The sequence below is a fragment of the Maniola hyperantus genome, chromosome 6, assembly GCF_902806685.2.
Source record: "Maniola hyperantus chromosome 6, iAphHyp1.2, whole genome shotgun sequence".
In the NCBI taxonomy this organism is placed as follows: domain Eukaryota; kingdom Metazoa; phylum Arthropoda; class Insecta; order Lepidoptera; family Nymphalidae; genus Maniola; species Maniola hyperantus.
In genome coordinates, this window is record NC_048541.1 from 488,573 (window position 1) to 504,281 (window position 15,709).

General features: G+C 40.3%; 3 protein-coding genes across 5 annotated transcripts; 1 reads left to right on the forward strand and 2 right to left on the reverse strand.

Moving 5' to 3' along the window:
• Positions 1 to 1,622: 1,622 nt before the first annotated feature.
• Positions 1,623 to 2,573, reverse strand: LOC117982762 (uncharacterized). Its single transcript, XM_034969161.2, has 2 exons — positions 2,364 to 2,573; positions 1,623 to 2,283 (listed from the first exon to the last, which is right to left on the reverse strand). The coding sequence occupies exons 1-2, from the start codon at positions 2,428 to 2,430 to the stop codon at positions 1,946 to 1,948; spliced, it is 405 nt and encodes a 134-aa protein (XP_034825052.1). The 5' UTR covers positions 2,431 to 2,573; the 3' UTR covers positions 1,623 to 1,945.
• Positions 2,574 to 3,029: 456 nt separating this feature from the next.
• LOC117982757 (uncharacterized) lies at positions 3,030 to 11,101 on the reverse strand. Of its 3 annotated transcripts, none has more exons than XM_069499319.1 (5): positions 9,384 to 9,428; positions 5,124 to 5,265; positions 4,461 to 4,671; positions 3,983 to 4,073; positions 3,030 to 3,222 (listed from the first exon to the last, which is right to left on the reverse strand). In XM_069499319.1, exons 2-5 carry the CDS (start codon positions 5,256 to 5,258, stop codon positions 3,111 to 3,113), a joined length of 549 nt encoding a protein of 182 aa, XP_069355420.1. In that variant the 5' UTR covers positions 5,259 to 5,265; positions 9,384 to 9,428; the 3' UTR covers positions 3,030 to 3,110. The 3 variants fall into 3 exon arrangements, with proteins under 3 accessions (XP_069355420.1, XP_034825050.1, XP_034825048.1); XM_034969159.2 differs by lacking the exon at positions 9,384 to 9,428 and adding an exon at positions 5,936 to 6,293; XM_034969157.2 differs by lacking the exons at positions 3,030 to 3,222; positions 3,983 to 4,073; positions 4,461 to 4,671; positions 5,124 to 5,265 and adding exons at positions 7,887 to 8,131; positions 8,780 to 8,907; positions 10,242 to 10,422; positions 10,776 to 11,101 and having other exon boundaries at positions 9,384 to 9,604.
• Positions 11,102 to 11,508: 407 nt separating this feature from the next.
• On the forward strand, positions 11,509 to 15,674 carry LOC117983152 (uncharacterized). The gene is made up of 5 exons (XM_034969631.2): positions 11,509 to 11,769; positions 12,740 to 12,911; positions 13,619 to 13,839; positions 14,371 to 14,501; positions 15,196 to 15,674. The coding sequence occupies exons 1-5, from the start codon at positions 11,632 to 11,634 to the stop codon at positions 15,377 to 15,379; spliced, it is 846 nt and encodes a 281-aa protein (XP_034825522.1). The 5' UTR covers positions 11,509 to 11,631; the 3' UTR covers positions 15,380 to 15,674.
• Positions 15,675 to 15,709: the final 35 nt, after the last annotated feature.

Genomic DNA, 15,709 nt, shown 5'->3' on the forward strand with positions numbered 1-15,709 from the left:
ATCTCAGCCTAAGACTTTGCTCTCTCTTTAAAGTCTGAGCAAACTCAAAATGTACTTTATAGATGTCACCTTTTAGTGTCATATTGCCGCGCGTCGCGATCACTTATCGCAGTCTACATTTAGTTAAAAACATAGGTAGGTAACTGATTTGTAAAATAATTTATCCAAGGTTAGGTACTATTCAAGTCATGGTAGGTTGGTGGAAAAACCTTAAAGTATTTAATAGTAAATACCTAATAGAAAGCAAATAATTTTGTATTTTTTTTCCGATGATAATCCTTGACTGCGATCTCACCCAGTAGTAAGTGCAAAAAAATACGTTAAAATAACAAAATTACAATTTTGTAACCACAATTCAGTCTTTGGTGACATTGAGCGAACAAAGCAAAATCTAAATTTATCACCTACACTAAATATAAAATAGCAAAGAAAAATAAACATATTATTAGCAAAATATAATAATTAATATACCTACTTATTTAATATTAAAAATAGAAAAGAGAAATTTTTATGACCAATGTTTTTTAAATTTAAATTTATTCTCTATTAAACATTGGAATTATAATGGATTTATTTAATTTATATTCAACAAAACCTATGTATTTTTTTTAAATATAATTTCAGTTGCTTCAGTACTGAGAGAACATACGTATCACAAATTTCGTCACTGGCGGTAAGCGAAACCGTGGCCGAGTTGGTCAAGGCATCGGGCGGGAACCCAGAAGATGCAGGTTCGATTCCTGCTGGTTACGCAATTTTTGATATGTATTTTAAAAAAACCTATGTATTTTCAACTCCTTACTAATAAATATTGTTAAACAATGCTTTGTCTTCTTTCGAAAGTCAAATTATCGATGTCAAAAAGAGAAATCAGTATATAACTATTTTGTGACTGGCAAAGTGCATTGTGCTGATGTGGCACTGAAAAAAGCCATATTATAATAAGAAAAGAAGAACAAGAACTATTCATTTGCTATGCAATGTTTATTAGTAGGGTTGTTAATATACAAAGCATCATTGGTTCATTTAGCATTGTTTCAAAGTAGGTAATGAAAATTTCAGATTAAAAATATCGACCAATATAATTTCATTTAGCTACTTTTACACTGACTTGAACAATGGTTACTTACAAAATACAAACAAAACTAAAACAAAATCCAAGTTTTTAGATATACAATTTGCAGAATAGAATCATTGTATTGTTCATAACAACTGTTCAAAAGTCAAAACAGGTAATCTGTCTGAGTAAATAAGTGTACTTATCAATAGTTCAGTACAATTTAAGCATTACTAACAATCATAATTTACTATGTCAATATAATTATTACATTATTACAGTCTCGGTGGACAAAATCCATTATCAACACATAATTTAAGTATGAAGGGAAATATTTGCTGGCTATTTATTGGCTCCGATTTTGTCCTTGTTTAAATATCACCACAACATATTATTATGTCATATGTACAAGTCAAAATGAGCAACTTTACAAGAGCAGAAGAACTTGCTGTTTCCATAGAATTTAGCTTGTAATGGATACAGGTGTGCAGTTGCTTTTTATTTCTTCAAGAGTTTCTGTTATCTTGATGATGAGTCTCTCGATTCCCGAACAATTTTTTTTAAAAGAATATTTGCCGTGTTAATTATGACTAATACTCCCCTTCCAACTAAGCGAAAAGCTTGTGCTAGGAGTAGGTATGACAACAGTGCAGCGTGTGGGGTTTGAACCGGCAACCTTTCTGATTTAAGTCCACTCCTTAACCATTTGAGCTAGTGAGGCTCCAAATGGCTTCAAATTATTTAAATTGCCAAAAATGACTTATGTGGTGGTTGGTACTTAAGCAACAATTTGCAATTTTCTCTCAAGCAAATATCATTTCCATACAGACTGACACTTGTTTATTAGCATGTGAGTAAAATGGACTTTGCCCCACACCCAGATGACTACTACGGAACAAGAGGCGGATCGTCCTGTCCGATCATCACATCCTCGTACATGACGTCGTTATTTCGCCTCTGATTAATCTTGTGGCGAACATAATCGATCAAGTTGTATTTCCTTGTGACTAGCACTAGTCCTACTACCACGAGGGCTATAGTGAATATCGACACGACAGCGGCCGTGCCGTCGTTATCCGTATTATACGCTTCTGATTTCGCGATGCAACTGTTCCTATATTGGATATAGTCGTCCAAACAATAGCACTGGAGCGATGTTTCGTTGCAAACATGGTAGTTACCCGGGCAAGAACCCAGCTGGGTCACGTTGCAGGACAGGATATGCTCTGTTAAAAAGAATAAAGCTCTCGAATACCACGTCCTGGACGAATTGATTCAATTAAATAATTGTCTGTTTAGTACTTACCCGTGAACGCGCAATGAACGAAATTCACTATTATCGTTGCAATTATATCGATGATTCTGATTCCCATGGTTTATGCGTGAACCGCTCTCGGAGCCTCACATCACAAATTGTAACGGGTTAAAGGAGTTTTTGTTATTTTCGCTTTCGATTATTATTGCTTTCCTGCGGTCGGTGTCCGTCGCGCAAGCAAAACAAATGTCAACGTCAAAATTCAAATGTCAACTCAATACCATCATTGTCACTTTCAAAACGTTTTGTTTGGTTTTGTTGCTGCTACAAACCACAGATTAGATATAGCTACAAACTAAAGGGCGCTTGTGCACTATGGCATTATATTAGAATCACTTAGAATAATATTGTGCCAAATTAATAAAATTCAAAATCGTTAATTAATAATTTCTTATATAAAATATAATTTCTTAAAAACTACTTATCACAGACTATCAAAAAACTGATAACAAAATGATTGGTTGTATGGGCAGATGATGCGGTGGCTTCGCAGTGACCAATGGATCGATCCGGCTAGTGTGTAGGCCACTTTAATATTTTAAAAAACACTTCGTAACAAACGACGATCAAAAACATTTTGGTCTTCATTTGGTGGAGTTTACTTCTTGTACCTAGTTAGTCTAGCTACTTCATATTTGTTTCCTTTCGTCGTATATTCCCTTGTTGTAAGTGTAGACTCTTATTAGTCTACAGTTAGACCCTAGGGCCAAGGTGGTCTAGGTCAAATACGTAATAGTTTTAAAAATCGTATTCATCTTCTGCGCCGTAGGTGTATTTTTCTGGAAGGATGTAGTCGTTAGGGTCGTGGCCGTGGGCTTCCACTCCTCCGTTGCCGTCAGGAGCGCCCTCTCTGTTCGAACAAAGAGAAATACAATAATTAAAATGAGTAAAATCACCATCATCGTCATCAACCGATAGACGTCCACACTCCACAGATGGACATAGGTTTCTTGTAGAACTTCCACACGCCACGGTCTTGCGCCGTTTGAATCCAGTAGCTCCCTGCGACTCGTTTTATGTCATCTGTCCACCTAATCCTAAAGGGGCCTTCTAACGCTGTGCTTTACGGTGCGAGGTCGCCATTCTGGCGGACTCCAATGTCTAGCGGTTTTTCGAACTATGTGCTCTGCCTATTGCCATTTTGTCGGTTCCTCTGGTTCTCCTACGTAACGGATCTCCTTACTTATGATTTGATCTCGCAGAAAAACTCCAACCATAGCTCTCTGCAGTACCCGACACCCGTTGAGTAGGTACTCTTGAGTTTTTTTGACTTCGTTGAATTCTTTGGGTAACTAAACTAGGTCAAAAGTCATTTCTCATTTCATTGCTACATAAAAATTATGTAGATGTGGCGGTTACCACAATAGAAAACTAGATGGCGCTGTTCAATCGATGACGTAGTCCCGAACAAATATACCGCCGATGGTAATCGCACTAACGGAGTTTTCTGCAATCTGGACTATATATAGAAGTTTCAAGACATAACCGTCGGCCCAGCTGGCGCTACCGAGCACAACCAACCGCTCGGTGGGAGATCTCCCCTTTGGTACGGTCGAGCCTGCACACCGCTCCCGTACATAGGTATAACAATCAAGGGTTTAGGTACTCACTTTAATTCTTCGTGGTCAATCTCATGGCGCTCGTCTTTTAACCGCTCCACATCTTCATCTGCGACCTCATCTGGTTTCTTGTCAGGCTTTTCTGTTATAAGAACATTTCAAATTAACGGCCGAATAAAACGCACGTGAATGTACCTACAATTTTATTTATTCATGAACTTATACCTAACTGATATTAGCCATACCTATGAGCAATAATAAGATTTTCTATTTTTTGGAAGGTAGGTACATAGTTATAAATGCATAAGGAATTGGATAGTAATTTCTGCACTCTGAATTTTACTTTTAAATCTACTTAGATACGAATAATGTCTGTGGCACACTAAAAGATATCAGTCTTCAAATACTTTTTATCAATTTTTTATATAAATCTATCAATACTCTCTAGGAGCTCTCTAAAATATCCATCTAAAAAGCTTTCTGGCAAACTTAAGCGGTCTCCTAAGAAGCGGTCTCGCTCTCAATTCACCTTTTCTCTCATTCCGGTGACTGTGTGCCCCAGCCTGGCCTTTTTCATCTTTGCCATACGAATCCTCGGTTTCTAGCTCGTAGTGGTCGCCAGCCTTCTTGTGGTATGAGTCAAAGTGCTGGTAGCCTTTCTTGCCACCGCCGGACTTCTTACGGGAGTAACCGATTATACCATCACTTTCCTTTTCGTAAGTTTTTTTGAAGTCTTCAGCCTGAAATTTTAATTATAGTAAATCATGTTGTTCTATAAGGATTAAAAGTAATATTTTTTGCAACAATATTAACATCCGACGTATGGACGCTATTTTGGAAATCATCCATATTGGGCAGAGATCGAGATTTTAACTCTGGAATCAAATATCTGCAATTTGATTTCCAAACACAATATTAGGTTTTCGGTATTGGAATATCAACAGATTGAAATCTAGTTTATAAAGACGTTAAATTACAAAACTTTAGTCAAAGATAATAATTATATTCGTTAATTAGTAGATTAGATTATTCCAGGACGATTTTAACCATTTACCATCTCAGAATAACTAAGGATACCTACCCATACAAGCCCCCAAGAGCAAATAAAAGGCTGTTGCAATGCTTCATCAGCTTTTAAAGAAAGCAAAAAATCAATTAATTAAGAAGGCATAAGATTTAAAAATGATGTTACCGGAGCAGCTCTAACTGCTCTGATGTAAGTTCCCAGTGAAGCCGTGTCATCCGCCATTTGCATGTCCTGAAGTGTGTTTGTTGGGTTGGCCACGGCAAGGTGAAGAAGCCCAAGGGCTAGTAACTTTAATTCCATAATGATACTGAAAAAAATACCAAAAACAAAAGTTAAAACCCATAAAATATTAGTACAATAATGTTCCAATGATGTTTCAAATTATATGGTAGAGGATTCTCCAAATAGGAAGTAACTAGGTAGATATAATTTACTAGTTAGGTTTAACTACAATTTTTTCTGTTCCGTATAAAGGCTCAGTAGCTTAGGAGTCTTCTAAATATATAAAAGGAAAAGGTGACTGACTAACTGATCTATCAGGCGACAGCTCAAACTATTGGACTGATTGGGCTGAAATTTGGCATGCAGATAGCTATTATGACGTAGGCATCCGCTAAGAAAGGATTTTTGAAAATTCCAACCCTAAGGGGGTGAAATAGGGGTTTGAAATTTGTGTAGTTCACGCGGAGGAAGTCGCGAGCATACGCCGTTAATAGATAATTGCAGATATCTTACGCAGTACGCTTGATTCCACTATTAGTAGACCATTAAATTATTATTCAACCGCTGTGTATCACAATCAATCACCTCAATTCGTTTCTGGTTCAAGAACTCTGGGCCTAAAAACTAAGTCACGTACCTACCTACTCGTGGTCCGTTATGTTACACAATAATAAGTAACAATCGAGCAAAAACGGCATGCCAACTAACTGTTTGCGTAGAAGATAGTCAGGTTTTTCAGGGACTTTTTAACCTACCACTTATTGAAAAACTGTTCCGTCCGTCCGCGGTGCAGGCTTGACAAACTTCGCGAATGTTTCAAATCTTGTGTTTTATATAACTGTCGATTGCAGCGATTGTTCTTTCCCAACCTCGCGCGACGTCGAGCCAACAGTCCAGGTTCCCAGCGAAATTGCTTCTTAGTTCTTGCATACCATTGTCTACCGTTTTATTCAGATTTTTTTACCTACATTGCATTAGTCTGTCGAGTTTCTTATTAAACGCTAATGAATCGTTTCCGTTTTATTTTAAAGTGTGCTTCGATTGCACATTTGGATTTAGCCCGCGCCTTTTAAAATTCAATTTAACAGTTGAATGGGTCACATATTTGCCATTCAGCATTCGACAAGCTATTAGTTTATTATCAGCTTCAATTGAATTTAATGGCATCCATTTTTTTTGATAAACGGACCTCAATTATTATTATTAGTTGGGAAAGACTTCAGTATAATTATTATTTTACACGGATGTATTTTATTGATAAGATTTGAAAATATCATTATCAGGCATCAGCAGTACCCATTTGGAAACTATGTGCGTAACATAGGCGTAGGTAACTAAAAATATGTTTTCGAGGACACATTTCGATATTGCAGTATGAACTTAATAGACTTTTATAGGTAATCATAATAAGTCTTGCTTGACTACAAGAAAGCTTTGTTGAACATGTTGCAAAAATAATATTATCAATTATGTAGATTTGATATTTTGTGGTTTTCATCAAATAAAATTTATAGGTAGGTACCTATAATAATAACAACGTGCGTTTTCATGGTGTTACGCAGTGATCCATAAAATAATCGCTTTCCTCTCTTGTACGTGTTCTATTTGCTCAATGATTACGTAAATAGGTACGATTAGGTTGATAGGTACTTACAATTAATGGATCAGATCGATGAACTCAGCTTTTTGTCAATTATCAATCAACTAACAAATTTCAAACCCCTGTTTCACCCCCTTAGGGGTTGAATTTTCAAAAATCCTTTCTTAGCGGATGCCTACGTCATAATAGCTATCTGCATGCCAAACTTCAGCCCGATCCGTCCAGTAGTTTGAGCTGTGCGTTGATAGATCAGTCAGTCAGTCAGTCAGTCACCTTTTCCTTTTATATATATAGATTTAGATTTAGATTAGATTAGATAGATAATCAAATTCTAGATCTCTAATGTTCTAGATGCTTATAAATATATAAGCATCTTGAATTTGATTTAGCTAGATAATTTTTAATTTTTAATTATTATCAACATGTTTTTATATGGGTCCCAGACTTAAAATAATTTTTTTTTTTTTTAGCTGTAGGTACAACCTTTGGACACTAGACATAATGAAATACTGGACATTTTGGCACTGGACGTAACAGAACAGTGGGCTCTTTAACAAACCTAATATAATAGATAGACATTCTAAAAGGCTAGACAATTGTCAGGCGGAATGCAATAAAGTACATATTTGGTAGACCCAACGAAAAATAAAACACGGACCCAACTTTTGTAAAACTGATTTAATAACAGTCTTCACCAAGTCCACAAATTATATTGTTTCACCTGATTTTCCTTTTGTTTTGTTTAACTTACATTTTCCAATTTCATTTTTTCAGTTTCATTAATATTTCAGTAACAATCATTTATGGTATTATTGTCTTTTTTCTTCTATTAAGATCCCATTACATTAAGTTCCATGATTCCTTAAATGGTTAGTTTCTGCATCATCATATTAATTTCCATGGTTCTTTAAATAGTATTAGGTTTCTGCATCATATTAAGTTCCATGATTCTTAACATGGTTAGTTTCTGCATCGTATTAAGTTCCATGATTCTTAACATGGTTAGTTTCTGCATCATATTAAGTTCCATGATTCTTAACATGGTTAGTTTCTGCATTGTATTAAGTTCCATGATTCTTTAGATGTTAAGTTTCTTCGTCATATTAAGTTCCATGATTCTTAACATGGTTAGTTTCTTCATCATATTAAGTTCCTTGATCTTCTATTATGTTAAGTTTCTGCATCAGCCATAGGGAATGAGGTGTACACTGTGATCTGTGGTACCTTTCCGGTACTTGTGTCAGTCTCCTTGTTATTGATATCGGCGGTATACAGCTTTATAACGTTGGGTAGTATTTCATAGTTGAATTCGTATTCCTTTTTCAATTGAAGACCTTCCAGTGCTTTTGTTCTGTGGAGTAAATGATAAAGGTGAATCTTTCTGATCTTCTTTAGTGTCAAGATGTTAAGATTCTGTTGACTGACTAGAATGATTAAAATTGGTAAAATTCTGCGACAACTCACATCATCATCATCATCAACCGATAAAAGTCCACTACTGGATATAGGTCTCTTGTAGGGACTTCCACACGCCACGGTCTTGCGCCGCCTGAATCCAGCGGATCCCTGCGACTCATCTGATGTCGTCCGGCCACCTAGTGGGGGGTCATTCCATTCCAGGGAGTAGGCCATTCCAGAACCTTGGGACCCCAACATCTATCGGTTGTACGTACTATGTGCCCTGCCCATTGCCACTTCAGCTTCGTAACCCGTTGAGCTATGTCGGTTACTCTAGTTCTACGGATCTCCTCATTTATGATTTGATCACGTAGAGAAAATCCAAGCATAGCTCTCTCCATCGCCCCCTGAGTGACTTTGAGCTCAAAACAACTCACAACACATCGTAAGAATTTACATAAGAATCACACTGAGGTGCGACGTCGTTCTTGCGAATTGCGATGCGACATCGAACCACAAATATTGTGAAGGAGCTTTAGGTATTATAACACCAGTTATTACCTAAAGGTTTCAAGTAAAAGCAGTATAGAGTTTTACTAACACAGCATCATCTGTAACGTCAAAACGTAGTAAGGAAAACCCCAACTCCCGGCAGCGCTGGATCGAGTGTCGGGCGAGCATCTGAACTATTTCTTCGCACTTTGGATCAGGGGGTACCATTAAAACTACCTGTGACAAAACTTTCTTATGAGGGTCGTTGTCATGGCTGACATAATGAATATTGGTGGTAACAAAGTGGTTATAAGACGTCAGCCTCCTATTTGGTAATTCGGGAGTTGATCCCGGGCACGCACCTCTAACTTTTTGGAGTTACGTGTAATGACGGAAAGCATCGTGTGGAAACCTGCATGCTTGAGATTTCTCCATAATGTTCTCTGCAGTCTGCTACTGCCTCGCTCTAATGCACGTACGTACGTACGTAGCATCCATTTAAGGAAACACATCGTACCTACACCCTGAAGAAGCTACTCTAATTCCAGTCAGGAAAGGGCTGCTGTACCTGGCAACCATAAGTATGTGAAATTTAAGTAGTAGTGTAAGTAGGCGGTCACAATGGATCGGAGACAGTCGAAGTGATAGGTACAGGGAATCCAAGGTTGCACAGCTTCAAAGAAGAAACAAGAAGAAAGTGCAGCTGGCAGTACCTGTAGTATGTTGTGCACTCGGTATTTGTCGTGCAGGTCCGGCGCGCGCAGACAATGTGCCGCGAACAGCAACAGTTTGTGGGCGCGCGTGCATGGCACGCAGCGCGCCCAGGTTTCCAGCAGTGTCGCGTCCCATGGACATACGCATGCGCTCAGCGCCAGCCCGCGGACCTGACACCAGCCTCGCTTCTCCATCTGCTGCTCAGCCAGCATTGTGTGACCTGGATACGGTAGACTATCATTTTTTTATTCAATGACAAGTCAGTTGACTGACATCTGGTACCCACTACCAGACGTCTTTAAAGTTTAAAAGTTTAAGGGTATTTGGCAGGAGTTGCTACGATACTGTGTCTGTCAATGCATGACGGGATTTCTAATACTATTCCGAAGAAAATATAAAAACAATTAGACTTTATAATTTGACGTAAGATTTTTTACATCTTAATTAACTACCTGTTATCTCCCAAAGGGATGTGCTGGAGACGATACGCAGATAAACTTACAGCTTTTATAAAATAACGAAGGTCTGGCACGCGCTGGCTCTTAGTCCAAGAGGAATTATCATCATCATCAATGAATCTCCAGCTCGCTACTGAACACAATCAAAACGAGAAGAGGTTTTTCCACAGTCCGCCACGTTCGCCAAGTGCGGATTGGCAGACTTCACACACCTTTGAGAATATTATGGAGAACTCTCAGGCTCGCAGGCCACCTGCGGCTTGTTGGATGTCGTCTGTCCACCTAGTGGGGGATCTTCCGACGCTGTGCTTTCCGGTGGCAAGACCACCATTCTAAGCACATATTGTGATTCAACTGTTATCATGCCCTTCCCACCCAGTAAAAAATCAAGGAATGTACCTTGAGCTAAAGTTCTGGCAACATAATCAGACAGTATGACTTGGTTCGGCGCGTCGGGGGCGCTGACAAAGCCAGGCCACGCCAGGCGGGCGTTGTCCTTCACGAAGCGAATGACGCTAGGAGCATCAGCGGGGCGCGCTCTCCTCACCCGCACATGAGCCTCGCCCTCTGTTCCGTGAACCTGACCAATACAAAAAGCCTTCATCATCAACTCGGATTGAAGTGGCTCGAAGCACCTTTAGCAAAATGAAAGAAGTACTCTGCAACCACAGTCTTAAGATTTCCTTGCGCACTCGATTACTACGCTATTACATCTGGCCCATACTACTATTAAAGAAGACCATTAAAGAAGACCTCAGGAAACCTATAGAAGTTTTCAAAATGTGGGCATATAGACGTATGCTGGCCATTAGCTGGACTCAAAGTCACGAATGCGGGAATTCTGCGACGCGTCAAATAAAAAACGTGAACTTATGCAAACCATCAAGATGAGGAAAGTCGCATATTTGGGGCACGTGCCCGAGAGTCACTCACCATAACTTGTCTTGTAGGATCTTTTTTGGGAGTGTCAGCAAAATGACGGCGGAATTGATTGCAGGTAGCCGAGGAGAACAGGCCTGGCGGTTCCCTCACCACACACCTAGCTGGCAATAGTTTTAACAAACGGTACAATAACATACTATGTTTTGTTGATAAAATTGAAGTGGGGAATTTAGTGACTGGTCTTATTATTAAGTTTTCAGTCGGTACGGCATGATTATGAATTTCTGTTGGTTGTATTCATTTTAAATATTATCATATTATTTTAAAATATAATTTGTAGACTGGTGACGGCTATGACGGATTTTTGGGACTTTGATTCATGTCAAGAACAAGAAAGTAGTCTATGGATTGAAACCGTAGGTGCAGTTTCTATATCATTTGGACTAAGTAGTTTTGGTTTTACTCTCAGAATAAGGACTGTTAGAAGTAGCCCTATTGTGACACTTACTGTTAAAGCGAGATAGCTAAATGCATTTAAGCTCTTGTTAGAACGTGACATAATGATTATGCTTTATTCTTATCACCGTGGCCACTTTTTTTTGTTTGTCAAAATGTATTTGTACGTGAGTATTTGACAAACAACGTGAAGTGTAGAAGGAATGACATTTCATAAGTAAGAAAATCTGCTTGAGCGAGAGGGACTGAGGGGGGCACGCTAGTTTCAAATCTGGACATATCTGTGGTTTTACACAAGTGTTTATGATTTCTTTGTAAAGTATTTCTGTCAGATCATTAGTGAGTATTTCTGTCTGGATGAAAAACATCCAAGAGAAACAAACAAAATTCCAGTTTTTAGCATAAAATGAGCTAGCTATAACGTTTAACCGTACAATAATCCATAGCCACGATGAATTGCCTTCAAAATCTAAGGAATGGTATTCTACTAGCAGGCAGACCCTTTCAACCTCGCATTGATCACGTTAAAGGTTTCAGGAGGAAACAAACACCATGTGATGTTTGTTACTACCCGCCAGACAAGAAACCGGTATAGTTTTTTTATGCTTCTGCAATTAAAGCAGAAAGTGCCATTTAGCCTCAATAGCTCAACGGGTAAAGGAGTGGACTGAAAACCGAAAGGTCGACGGTTCAAACCCCGCCCGTTGCACTATTGTCGTACCTACTCCTAGCACAAGCTTTACGCTTAGTTGGAGAGGAAAGGGGAATATTAGTCCTTTAACATGGCTAATATTCTTTTTTAGAAAAAAAATACCACTTAATTTTCTACCAAGGTATCACCAGGAACCACTCCTAGATTATCATCATGATCAACTCATCGCCAGCCCACTACTGAGCACGGTCCTCCTCTCGGAATGTGGCGAGTTCTGGCCATAGTTTGTCACGAGGGAACGTCTTGTTGGCCACACAGACTCCAACTAACTTCTTCTCTTTCGTGCATTGGATAAACTCAAAGGCTAGGAGTCTATCACCTGAGAATAATAAATACCCATAGGAACTGGTTAAGCTACGGCCACACCTGCGCGTCATGAACGTGGGATGCGGGATGTGACGCGGGAGTGTCCACGACGCGAATTTAATACATGCTGGTGTAGTGGTCGCGTAGGTAGGTGTCATCATGTTCAAACCATTTCGGGATTCGTGTCAAAATAAGAATGGTCATTAGTCCCCCATGCTAGCTAAGTGCGGATTGGTAGTCATCACACACCTTTGAGAACATTATAGAAAATTCTCAGGCATGCGGCTTTCCTCACGATACGATGTTTTACTTCACCGTCCAAGCAAGTTATAATTTTAATTATTTCAAGCCTTTTAAAGCACACACGCCTAGCTTTAAAAAGATAGAGGTGCGTGCCCGGCATAGAACCCTGTACCCCCAATAGGAAGGAGGCTGACATCTTAACCACTAGGCTATTACCGGTTGACTGAAGCAGATCTTATTGTCTAATGGCATACGTGTAGGTAATATTTTGCTAAAGTTCCGAGACTATTATTTGCAGTGCTTCAACATAAACAACGTGAGCATTGAGCGTGGTAACCAGTGCCACGCGAAGCTGATCCGGTCCTTCCTCTTCACGCACTACTGGCCGCGGGAGCCCAGCGTGGTGGGGCTCTGGATGTGCCTCAACAGCCCCTACCTGGAGACTCTTACTGACAAGTACTCCAATACAGGTACCTATACTTTGATGCAGGCTCCATTTAATTGGATGACCTCCCTGGCACACACACTGGTGCTGAGGTCTCGAGGTCTTTTACAAGTGGCGTGTAATGCTTCAAAATTTATAATTAAGTAATATTGAGCTTGGAAACCAGTGACACGCGAAGATAACGAGCTCCCGAGCTTAGTGGTAAGTGAACATTGGGTCTTAAATGGGAGGTCCCACATTTGGTATTTGAGAGGTTCAATTTAAAAATTCACCATTTTTAAATTGACTTAGACCTGGTCTTTGGCCGTGGCTAGTTAGTTACAGAGCAGCCATTGGAAGCAAAACCAATCCCGGGCACGCATCTTTGACTTTTCGGAACTATGTGCTTTATAAGCGAATAATAAATATCACTAGCTTTAACAATGAAGGAAAACGTCGTGAGGAAACCTGCAAGCCTGAGAGTTCTCCATAATGTTCTCAAAGGTATGTAAGTCTGCCAGTACGCACTTATAGCACAATAGCTAGCATGGGGACTAATGGCCCTTTTCATTTCGACAGGAATCCCGAAATGGGTTGATCATGATGACGATGACACCTACCTACGCGACCACTACACCAGCATGTATAAATTCGCGTCGTAGACGCTCCCGCATTGCATCCCGCATCCCACGTTCATGACGCGCAGATGTGGTCGTAGCTTAAGCCGTTCTTATGGGCATTTATGATTCTCAGGTGATAGACTCCTAGCCTTTGAGTTTATCCAACGCACGAAAGAGAAGAAGTTAATTGGAGTCTGTGTGGCCAACAAGACGTTCCCATGGATGGTTGATGAGTACCAAGACTGGGCGCACTACACCATAAGCAACGCCGAGCGCAACCGCATGTACTTCATAGCGCATTGCTTGCAGAGTCCCAACTTGTTCAAGAAGTATAACGTCAACTATCTTTATGACGTAAGTTTTCTTAAATCTAAATATATAAAGGCAAATGTGACTGACTGACTGACTGATCTATCAACGCACAGCTCGAACTACTGGACGGATCGGGCTGAAATTTGCATGCAGATAGCTATTATGACAATGGAGGGGCAATGCACGCACAACAGGCGGAAACGTTTAAGTGCGGAAACCAGCCCAGTGTCATTACATACCTACTGTCATTTGAGGAAATACTTCAGTTCTCAATACTTCGGTCTCATCTTCCCTTGCTACGGACCGGGCCTCTGCCTGCCGGCTAGGGTTTAAGATAAAGACCTGGAGGAGAGAAACTCCGGCTCGAAATAACCCTTCACTGGGGTCCCGGTATAATCCAAGTATCCATGATTATTAACTCTGTATCTGTGTGAAGTGTGGACAATAAAAGGGGTGTCTATCAGACTTGGTGGTTGTTTCTATGAGCACTAGACACCCCCATCTAACATTGGACCTAACATTGGTCCACAGTGCCACAGTTTGCGTGTACCAGGTCGTGGTTGTTGTTGACAGATTGAGGTTCTGGGAACATGTTCGGAGGTGATGGGGCAGGGCGTCGCCGCACTGCTGCTGCGCACTGCGCTGGAGCACGCTGAGGAGCTGAGACATCCGCTCGCGCATGTCATCTCGGTCAGCCATTACGTGTAAGTGCTCTGTGAAGCCTTGCCATATCCTATATATTGAACCTGTGTAGTAGGTGGGATAGATCAATCTTATTTCATCATCATCATCATGATCAACCCATAGCCGGCTCACTAAAGAGCACGGGACTTCGGGGCTATGTGCGGATTGGTATACACACACCTTTGAGAACATTATGGAGAACTCTCAGGCATGCAGGTTTCCTAACGATGTTTTACTTCACCGTTAAAAAGCCGTTAAAGCAGGCACATTACTCCAAAAAGTTAGAGGTGCGTGCCTGGAATCGAACCCCCGACTTCCGATTAGAAGGCGGTCGTCCTAACCACTAGGCTGTCACAGCTTCTTCATCATATTTGGTGCTAAATAATTCACTAGCTGATGCCCGCGACTTCGTCCGCGTGGATTTAGGTTTTGAAAATACCATGGGAACTCTTTCATTTTCTGAGATAAAAAGTAGCCTATATAAAAAGCGAATCTTTGTCTAAGGAAAAGGTGACTGACTGACTGATCTATCAACGCACAGCTCAAACTATTGGACGGATCGGGCTGAAATTTGGCATGCAGATAAGCATCCGCTAAGAAAGGATTTTTGCAAATTCAACCCCTAAGGGGGTGAAATAAGGGTTTGCAATTAGTGTAGTCCACACGGGCGACGATCATTTTGAATAAGAAGCAAATATTTTTCTTTGTCCACAGTTCAAAAATCTGCGAGAAGTGTGGCATGAAACGTGAATGGTCGATGGCTTACAGCGACTTCACAGACGACTCCGGGCAGCAGGTGTTCTTCCCGCGCCGGCCTCATCTCACCGTTGATGTCTACACCAAGCACTTCGACCCCACGCGCGGCGGCCGCGAGCCTTGCAGACCACTACCTATATAATAATATACCGATAGACGTCCAGTGCTGGACAAAGGTCACTTGTAGGGACTTCCACACGCCACGGTCTTGGGCCCTCCACTGACTCGTTAGATGTCGTCACCTAGTGGGTGGTCTTCCAACACTGCGCTTTCCGATACGAGGTCGCCATTTCTTTGGACCCCATCGTCTATCAGTTTTTCGAACTGTGTGCCCTACCCATTGCCAATTCAGCTTCACAACCCATTGATCTATGTCGGTTACCTACTCTGATGTCCTCCTCTCTAATTTGATCACGTACATTCACGTAATTATAGAAATTATTTAGGATGTACAAAATAAGAGCAATTATGT